Source organism: Triticum urartu, chromosome 5 (assembly GCF_003073215.2).
Source record: "Triticum urartu cultivar G1812 chromosome 5, Tu2.1, whole genome shotgun sequence".
Taxonomy (NCBI): domain Eukaryota; kingdom Viridiplantae; phylum Streptophyta; class Magnoliopsida; order Poales; family Poaceae; genus Triticum; species Triticum urartu.
In genome coordinates, this window is record NC_053026.1 from 131,590,240 (window position 1) to 131,600,362 (window position 10,123).

The 10,123-nt window shown below is 40.8% G+C and overlaps 1 protein-coding gene across 2 annotated transcripts; it reads right to left on the reverse strand.

The window, feature by feature from the left end:
- Positions 1 to 66: 66 nt before the first annotated feature.
- On the reverse strand, positions 67 to 6,394 carry LOC125508191 (acyl-CoA-binding domain-containing protein 6-like). Of its 2 annotated transcripts, none has more exons than XM_048672797.1 (17): positions 6,132 to 6,394; positions 5,496 to 5,605; positions 4,524 to 4,593; positions 4,272 to 4,430; positions 4,111 to 4,188; positions 3,760 to 3,864; positions 3,493 to 3,559; positions 3,348 to 3,409; positions 3,126 to 3,265; positions 2,797 to 2,923; positions 2,589 to 2,703; positions 2,358 to 2,446; positions 1,993 to 2,076; positions 1,292 to 1,633; positions 770 to 1,216; positions 629 to 688; positions 67 to 407 (listed from the first exon to the last, which is right to left on the reverse strand). In XM_048672797.1, exons 2-17 carry the CDS (start codon positions 5,531 to 5,533, stop codon positions 327 to 329), a joined length of 2,064 nt encoding a protein of 687 aa, XP_048528754.1. In that variant the 5' UTR covers positions 5,534 to 5,605; positions 6,132 to 6,394; the 3' UTR covers positions 67 to 326. The 2 variants fall into 2 exon arrangements, with proteins under 2 accessions (XP_048528754.1, XP_048528755.1); XM_048672798.1 differs by lacking the exon at positions 6,132 to 6,394 and adding an exon at positions 6,013 to 6,031.
- Positions 6,395 to 10,123: the final 3,729 nt, after the last annotated feature.

Here is a 10,123-nt window from a genome sequence, read left to right on the forward strand (position 1 = left end):
CCTGACTTGAGTTAATCAAATTAATAATAAGTCATCTACACAGACAAGGAAAGAAAATCAGCTCACTGAGAAAGCAAGAAATGCAACAGCATTTGTAAATTACTTCAGTTATTAAGTTGACAATCATAAAGAAGTTGCTCTCAGTCGACTATCTACAGTAAATCTTTCAAACATCAATCCACGAAGCACAATGATTCACACACAGAACCTATTGTTACATATAGGCTCAACTATAAAATGGATGTACAAGCCAATTTACAAACCACAGCCCATAGATTTAGCATAAGTACATGATCATGAACTCGCCCCGCTTCTTGTTTTGAATACTAAGGATTATGAGGCTTCCTTGGCGTTACGGATCTTCCTTCCGCCGTCTGCAGCCGCTGCTTCAGATGGAACACCTCGACCTGATCAATCAGAAACAGTAAGATCATGAGTGTTCAGGAACAGAGTTCATTTATGTCAAAGTGTATGAAGTGTCAGACGATTTTGGGAGACTTTACACATTATTATGACGAATAAGAGTCTGATGCATCCTGAAAACCTATGCTGGCCTAAGAAGCACCGGCATTCTATTCTAAGTACTCCCGTCCCATAATATAAGACGTCCGTTCAAGGTCTCAAATACCTGTAGCTGGAACGTCCGCGACTGCTCTCCCGCCAAAACTCTGCGGGTGGAATGCATCTCCTGCAGGAGCAGCAAAACAAACTCAGAACAGAAAAAAATAAAGGCAGCCAAAATCATCATGCGCTAGGGGATCGTCCTTGCCTTTCGGGTCTCATCCGCGATGGCCTTGAGGAACGCCACTTCCCGCTCGAGGCGCACATTGTCGGCGTGCACGGCATTAGACAGGCTGTTAGACTCCTCCTGTGCCAACTCCAAGCCTGCTATCTTCTCCTTGAGCAGCTCAGCATCTTTCCCCCTACTGGCCAGCCTCTTCTCCAGCTGCTCCCTACTACTCATGACCAAGGACAGGTTCTTCTCTGCCTGCTCTTTGCTTGCCAGTGCGGCTGCAAGCTGGTCCTCAAGCGCCGCGTTCCTTCTGATCAAATCTGTTATTTTGTTGTTGTACAGATGGCTGATGTCTGAAGAGCTCCTGGCTATCCTCCTTCCACTTGGTCCTTGGTTGTCAGTATTTTCTTCCTTGACGGCTACAGTTCTGGCCATGTCAGTCCGAGTATCGGCCCCTGTCCTCTTGCTCCGGTGATCTTTCGGCTGCAAGAAACAACAAGCTATATACATGGCAACAAAGTATGTGCTTGTCTATTGACTTGGATGCGCGTCACTTACGGTGCTTGCTGGACATGAAGAACAGTCATCGACATCATCGTATTTGTCATCATCGATCAGTTTCTCAAGCTTTTGGGCTAAGCTGCTGCAGTCTTCTACCTGACCATACTTCCTGTGGAGCGAAGTGCCCAGAGCTCCATGCTCCTCTCTAGACGCACGCTCGACTGTAGAGGCGAGACTGTGCCTTGCAACAGAACTATTAGAGTACAAGGGAGCACATTTGTTGAGATGCCCGGCGAGCTCTTTGGTGCTTGGAGAATATTCATACAGCAATGGGTCTACATCTGGGGCAGACCGCCAGCTATAAGAATGGTCGTTTTGCAGTACCACCAGTACTTCAACCTACAGATAACCACAGAGATGTTCAGTGATGCATCTCAATTTGACATCAAAACTCTTACATTCAAATGTTTCAGTATATTCAGGTGCAGGCAATTGACATGTTGATGAGACAATTACACAAACTTCAAGAATTAGAAAGCAAGTGCCAAATATACTCAAGGGATTTGAGAGAGAAAAAAATATGTTATGAAGAAAATGTGAGCACTACAACGCTGATAAAGTTGCTCGTTGAAAAAAAAGTTGCTCGTTGAAAGCCTTTAGAACACGAGGAGAAGTACACACTGCCATCATATTTGTTCAAAATGAGAATGCAACTCGTCAAAGTGACACAAGAAAATGCTCGATGGTAAAAGTTTCACCTTGTCGGATGGATCTTTTTTGTTTCCTCCAAAAGCAACAAGAACGATCTTGTCCCTGTGGTACAAAGGAACCATGCTGAAACCCTGCATGAACCAAGCAAAAATCGGTTCATGTGATAAAATGAGATAATATGATAACTAGTTGGCCTGTGGAAGTATTATACACTAGAACTGCACTTTGTACATGGTTTTGTTTCTGCAAGAAGTTTTGCTCTAGACATAAATATTTCAACTATTGTGAGCGACAAGTCCAGAACACAAACATGAATATCATTTCTGTACTTTAGTATTGCTTCCTTAGAACACAATCGGAGTTGCATTTTAGTACCATCATAAGAGAGGCAAGCATATATCTAGTGGCTTACTTTCTTTGTAGTAATTGAGGAACTAGGCGGTACTGCACGAACAGTCCACTTCGATTCTAGAACATCAAAAACCCAGGTTTCCGCTTGTCCTGAGAATTTGATTTCTTGTTAGAAGTTCCCACATGACATGGACACGGCATTCTTCTAAAAATGCACGCCGTGCACATATGAACCAGAATCTATCTACTCATCTTTCAAATGTTAGGCATAAAGTGAAAGCTTGAAACATACGTTTCTTCTTGCTTCCACCACCAGTAATGTACCACTTAGTTCCACATAGAGCTCCACTACAACCTGCTCGAGGCGATGGGTGAGGACCATTTGTCTTCACCCTTGACCATACCATCTGACAAGAAGATAGATACTTAAAGAACCATTAACATGCATCATACCGAGTGACATAATTGGTGATGTAATCAAGTAACCTCACGAAACTTACTGTCTCAAAATCTAAAGAAAATAGATCATTCAAGGTCTTGGATTTCGAGTGGCCTCCAAATATTAAAAGGATCCTATCATCATACAATGCAGCAACATGATTGGATCTAGGAGAAGGTCCGGAGCCTCTGCAACAAGCAGCATACAAGAATGCATGTTAAATTCAAATAAAAATTCTAAAACTAGAATGCTTCTTGATGAAGAGTATTAGGCAGTGAAAGATTATCAATGATTATAACTAACTTACATCCTAAAAATGTAACCATGAAGCAAATTTGAATAAGAAATTCTACTGCACAGGATTCTTCGGAATTCAGAAGGATGACTTACTTATAGTTCAAAGGAAGCCATGTCGATGACTTGAGATCGAACATGTGAAGATCATGTCGCTTCTTTCCTTTCGCGTCCTCACCACCAAAAAGTATCAACGTAGCGCCTGCCCTGGTCACTGTGTGGCCACTTCGAGCTGCCTAAAATCCGAACCACAAACAAACTCTGTCAGGTCAAATGGATATTTAACCGCAGCATAGCACTCAATACTTAATAACTTACAGGGATATCACCCTTGGCTTCCATCAGTGACCAAATCTCCGTTTCAGTATTGAAAGCCCAAACTGCAGCAAACACAGGTTGTGTAATCTATCGGGCAGAGGAGGTTACCATCATATAAATCCAAGGGCTGTGGAAGTGTGAGAACCTGATAAACGATCAGTAGCAGGCTCACTTTTGCCTCCAACAAGAATAACGCTATTCCCCCACGAAACCTGTACATCGAAAGGATCAAGCTTAGCTATTTCTCTATCAAGCCACATTCGTGTATTTCAGTTGTCAGGTCCATTGCAAAAAGTGGCCCAACGGAAAAATAATTATAAGATGACTAGTAGCCAATTAACTTGATAAAGCTAATTTGTATTAAGAATTAGATAGTGAGAATTGCAACAATAGTGAGCTACAAGAGGTATACCATACAATGACCTTTGCAGGCTGGCAACTTGGAAGTAGATCGAATTGGCGATGGAAGAACTTTCGGGGTGGTAGAATCCCATGTAAGCTTCTCCAGATTCAATATCTGATGAACATAAAGGTATGATCATAATGTCAATTGCCGAATAACATGATACTCCCTCCGTTTACAAATATAAGATGTTCTAATTTTTGTGTGAATCAGATGTATATAGACACCTTTTAGTGTGTTTGTTCACTCATTTCAGTCCGTATGTAGTCCATATTGAAATATCTAAAACATCTTATATTTGTGAACAAAGGGAGTATTTCCTAGTAGGGAGTCCATAACAACACATAAAACCACAATTACCTTTGTATCATCCAACAACTGGTGACCAGAATCACCACCAAAAACTACCATCTTGCTGCCTACAATGGCTGCCGCGTGCTGTTGCACACACATATCGACATTCTGATGAGGGCTGTGAACTTGATCACAGTTAAGAGTTCATAGTTTAGGTTGTTGCTTACAGAGAAACGAGGAGCAGGTTTGTCGCCCTCTGTGGGCAACACCGCCCAATTCTCCGAGCTATCCAATGCACGGGCATCGAGATCAAATGAATCAGAAGAGCAGCGATAAGCAAGGTCATCTGCACGGCCACTCACCGATGCTGTGATCGGGTCACCGCCCTGAAACAAACCAATGTGCTTATCATCCAAATGTGCCACAAATATAACAAAACTAACAATAGATATAAGTACTTTAGTCACAGAGGCGCTCACATTTGACAGGCTGACGTGCCCCCCAGGGCTCCTAGAGCCGTGCAAAGGATCACTCTTGTGGCCCTTGGACCTGCATAAGTCTTGAGATCATCACTCTCGGCTTTCCTTTGCGAGAGAATCATCTCTAGTTATTCTTGAAGAAGGTACAGCCATGAAAGATAAAAGAGCAAAAGAATAACAAGAAGCTAAATACGATTAATTATAGCAAGAATATTCAGACCTCAAATGTGAAATTTGATTTCAGTAAGTTCAGGAACTACTAGACAGTGTGCATAGGCTAACCGCACATTACAAATATATGTGGCTTCTTAAATTTAAATTTGCAATCCTCCAAGTTTTATCATGAAATTAAATTTCACCAAAATTTGTCATTAGATCACATGTCACCAAATTTTATCATTAAGTACGAGATAGGACATTTCACTTTCTTTCACAATATTTCTAATCATGACTCGACCACCATGAAAGGGAATTGCTCACTCCCTTCAACCACGTTTTCACTTATGCTTAGTCAAGTGAGGATTTCATTCGAAGTAAGCACCATCTTCAAAACTTCTCGGGATCCGGAGTTTTTGGATTAAAAGGTACCCCCTCTGTCCCAAAATATAAGAATGTTTTTCATACTACACTAGTATGAAAAACGCTCTTATATTTTGGGACGGAGGGAGTACATTTCACCAAATTTAGTCATTAGATTATATTTCACCAAAAGAATCATTAGATTTTCACCATTTTCTCATCGTTTGCACAATAAAGTTACCATTGGATTTACATTTCACAAAATTATATCAGCACTGCTTGTCTGAACATGGTACAGTCCATTAAAAGAAAGAAAGAAGAAGCTTCTCACCAGAAACCATCACTCCAGTACCATATGCAAACCCAGTGTTTATTAAATCAACCAAAATGGGCAATTGGTACTGAATCGAATAAGGTCCAGGAGCTTAATAATTGCCAAAATGGGAGGTGTACCTTCCAAGCTTCATTCGCCGGCGCGAGAAAGCAAACATGTTTGGCTTCCTATTTCTCCCAAATTGGTCCTAGAAGCAGACCGCCGGGCCGCACATTATATCCCCTGTCACCTGCAGACAAGTCAATGCAAGAAATCAGTTTAAAAAAATGGTGGTAAATGGGGATTTGGTGGAGTGGGTGGGCTTGCGCACACCAAATCACGGCGGAAATCAGGGGAACGAGGCGACAGACGAGACCAAGAAGGAAAAATAAAGAAATAATCGGGCAATTATTTCCCTTGGGGGTAAGTTTGCCTCGTCCTGGGATTTCGAGCAAGAAAAACAAATCACCGAAGGAATGGGGTGAAAATCATCCACGCAACAGTGAAAAAATTGGGCAGGAAGAGAAGAAGGATCAAGGGACACCAGCTCTTGTTTTTTGGGGAAGAATGGCCAAGAAGAGCCACATTCCTTCCCTTTTTTTTACCTCCAAAGAGGAGAAGAAGAAGAAGGAGAAGATGCATTGCTGTTGCATATACCAGATCAAAAGAGAGATGGAGAGGGATTCATCAGAAAATAAGAAGGAATTTGCTCAACCACCAGACGCACGAAATCGTCACCGAGGGAGAAGGAAGAACAGGAGAAGTGCTCGAGCTACCTCTGTCTGCAGCGGAGCGAGAGGATCCACTGGCACTGCCGCTGGCGTGGTGGAAGGGAAGGGGAGAGGAAACGGGTCGGGGGAAGCAGCCGAAGCTGGTCCTGCGCGCTCGGGACTACGGCCGTGGACCGTGACAGTGAGAACTGGAAAGGTTGATCCGTAGCGGCCGGCAGTGGCAGCAGAGCTTTTCAGCTCACTGATTTCACCATGCCCTTTTGGACCGCCTGCAGGAAGGATCTCCGTGGAAATCTCGTGGGATCCGTAACCTGTCTCGTCCTAAATGCTGCTAATTAAATACCATTGCGCTGGCTGGCTACACGCTCCAAAGTCCAAACACACGTCATTCCATTCTCACGCTTACAACTTGCGCGATGGATGGATGGATGGAGTACCATTTTGAGGATAAATGCTGCCGGTTATTACTATTCCAAAAGTTTAAATGTACTATAGGGAGGATATCCGGGCGTTGCTGTTGCAATATATATGAATCAGATTTGCTGAAACATGGACATTTTTATTAATAATATCAGAACTGAACTAAAAATACGTGTAATTTATTGTATATGAAGATGGGAAATGCATATCTTAGCGAATATATTTAGCATAGGAAAATGACGAATATAGCCGCAAAACATTTATTAAATATATCTATAGCATAGCAAAATGAAGATGGCTAAATATTTTCTGAGGTCAATGAGGCGGGCTCTTCATCATGCATGGTTGGAGATAAATACGATAGTGCAGATCATATAGGACACATTAATATTCAAGATGTAAATTTTCACGGTCATATTTAGTACAAATATTTCATGATAAATCAAAATAAATTTATCATTTCAGTAAGATATGCATTTTTCTCTCGGCGTATTGACTTTTAGACGAAAGACACAACATGCCCATCTTGATAATCGACCAGTTTGTAACTCATGATTTGTTTTCCGAACATAGAAAATATGTGTGATTGGAAATGTAGTTTTCAACAAAGATTGAAACAACATGGAGAATTCTACCTGCCACCACCCTTGTTTCTTGATGTTATCTGAGCATATGTGCTTTAGGAATGCATCTATTGACGCAAGAGCATCGCTACACTCATGCGATGTTTTGGATACTATATATCAAATTGATGCTCCAAACAATTCTTCTCGAAGTCCAAACTGATGGAGTGAAACCGGTAATATACCTCCTATTGCCTAGAAAAATGTTCTTACAAAATCTTTTTGCAAGGTTGTTGAGGAAGAACTGGAGGAGAAACTTGAAAAAGAAGAAGTATAAGGAGATCTTGGCCAAAGTGCATTTGTCCAAGGAGAAGGAATCTCCCCCAGGGTTTCCAAATGATGGACAGGCTACTAAAAATTCAAGGGGTCTTGGCATAGTTAGTGCTAGGGCTAAAGCTGGTTATTTTCAGACTTTCCATCACTTTTGTAATAAGAGCACTTTGTGGATAATGCCTATCAGGTGTAAGACTTGTTCAATGATATGTAATATGATTTTGTTACTCTGTTGCACCTTATTTTCTTATTTTGCCTCTCTAAATGGTTGATCGGACAAGTGCTGGGGCTTGTTTGCAGTTACCGTACTCAGCTATGTGCCCACGAATAGTTCAAGAACATGTAACATTTTGAATTGGAACATTAGAGGGTTGAATGCCCAGAAAAAATGGTTGGCCTTACATAAAAAAATAGAAGAAAGTGATGTTGATATTATACGCCTGCAGGAAACAAAAAAATAACTTTTTTGACATGGCCTAGATCAGAAGCTTTTGCCATTCCAAATTTAATGATTTTTCTTTTGTACCTTCTATTGGTGCCTCTGGAGGTCTTTTAATTTCTTGGAATGGGAGTAACTTTGAGGGTGAGGTGCTTTTCTAGAACAATGAGAGTTTATTAACAGGTTTTCTGGTATCCGTATGGCCATTGATATTAATTGGATTGTCATGAGAGACTTCAATTTTAGTAGGGATTCATCAGATAGAAACAAACATGGAGGAGAAGTAAATGCAGTGTTAATTTTCAATGAAGCATCAACAAGTTGGGTCTGGTGGACTCGCCTCTTAAGGGTAGAAAATATAGCTGGAGCAACATGCAAGAAAGCCCTCTACTTGAAAACGTGATTGGTTGTTTACCTCCGCCGCTTGGATGACCTCATATCCTGACACCTTTGCTCTGCCCTTAGCTAGGCCTATTTAAGATCATCTTCCATGTATGATAAAAGTGGGTACTTCTATCCCTAGGGCCAAAATTTCTTGATTTGAAAATTACTAGATTCAACACAACTCTTTGGAAGATGTGGTTCCCAATGGTCGGAACGTTCCAGTAGGATTTTTCGATTCTGCAAAAAAAGTAAATGCAAAGTCTAAAAACTTGAGAAGAGCTCTTAAAATTGGGGCAAAAAGTCTCTATTCACTTAAGGCACAATTTGAAGCTTTGAATGGCTACATCTTCTTGCTGGACCTTTTTGAAGAATTTAGAGACCTCAGTATCATGGAGTGGATCTGTAAAAATATTCTAAAAGAGGAACTTCTCCGATTGTTCAAAAATCAGAAGATATACTGGAAATAAAGGGGCAAAAATTAAAGGTGTCAAATTTGGTGACGAAAATACTAAATTCTTCCATGCTAGAGCTACTATTAATCACAAGCACAATCACATTATCATTCTAAAAAAATGAAGACCAAGTTGATATCTCTGAACATGCACGCAAAGCAGCCATTCTATGGGATGCTTTCAGAAAAAGACTAGGGAATTCTGAGGAAACTAACATGCACTTTGATCTACCTTCACTTTATGAAGAGCAACATGACCCTGCAATCTTTGATGATATTGAAAAACCTTTTACTGATGAAGAGATCAATAATGTGGTAAAGGATCTGCTAAAAGATAAATCTCCTGGCCCATGTGGTTTCAATAGTGAATTCTTTAAAGCTTGACGGGATATCATTGGGCCTGGCATCAGAAATTCGGTACATGGCTTCTTTCATGGAAATGTCAACCTGGAAAGCATTAATTCCTCTTACATCACTCTCATTCCAAAGGTGGCAAGCCCAATTACGCAAAATGATTTTAGGCCAATTTCACTGATTAGCAGTTACCCTAAAATCACCACCAAATTACTTGCAAACATGCTGCAAAAGGTGATCCTGAAATTAGTGCATATCAATTAGTATGGTTTGTTCAAAGATAGAGCTATTCATGACTGCCCTGGCTGGGCTTATGAATATCTTCACAAATGTCACACGTCTGGAACAGCCGTGGTGGTTCTTAATTAGACTCCGAAAAAGCTTTTGACATTATTGAGCATAAGGCCATCATTCAGATCTTACAAGCAAAGGGCTTTGGACCAAAATGAATTCTTTGGATGAAAATGTTATTGACTTCAGCTTCATCAAAGGTGTTTCTTAATGGTGTCCTTGAAAATAAATTTATTTGTAAGAAGGGTGTTAGACAAGGTGATCCTGTTTCGCCACTACGTTTTGTGCTTGTTGTAGATTTACTACAATCCCTCTTGAAAAAAGCAATGCTGCAAGGTCTATTTAGCTCCCCACTACATCTTACATCATGCACTGACTTCCCAATTGTGCAATATGCTGATGACACCCTGGTATTAATAGAGGCCGACACCAAATAACTGTTGTGTCTCAAGGCCCTGCTCAACACTTCTGCCGATGCCATAGGTCTTAAAGTGACCTACAACAAGTCAAATTTAATGCCAATTAACTTGTTTGGAGAGAGAATTGAGTTACTCACCAAGACATTGAACTGTTCTAGAGGTACTTTTCCCTTCAAATACTTGGGCCTTCCTCTTGGACTACAAAAGCCTACTGTTGAGCAATGTCTCCCTCTGGTTAACAGAATTGCCAAAAAATTAATGGGAATATCTACATTATGACACAAGTTGGCAGATTACTTCTGGCAAAATCAATTCTTGCATACTTGCCCATATTCTTCATGTGCTGCCTGGATTTACCTGAAACCATTAAAAAGTAGATTATT

What these genes read in the sequence shown, in the direction of transcription:
- LOC125508191 (XM_048672797.1), bottom strand. Translation starts at nt 5,533, where the DNA reads ATGTTTGCTTTCTCGCGCCGGCGAATGAAGCTTGGAAG. An exon ending in CGGCGAATGAAGCTTGGAAG is followed by an intron (nt 4,594 to 5,495) that starts GTACACCTCCCA and finishes AGACTTATGCAG; the next exon opens with GTCCAAGGGCCACAAGAGTG. An exon ending in TCGCGGATGAGACCCGAAAG is followed by an intron (nt 689 to 769) that starts GCAAGGACGATC and finishes CTGCTCCTGCAG; the next exon opens with GAGATGCATTCCACCCGCAG.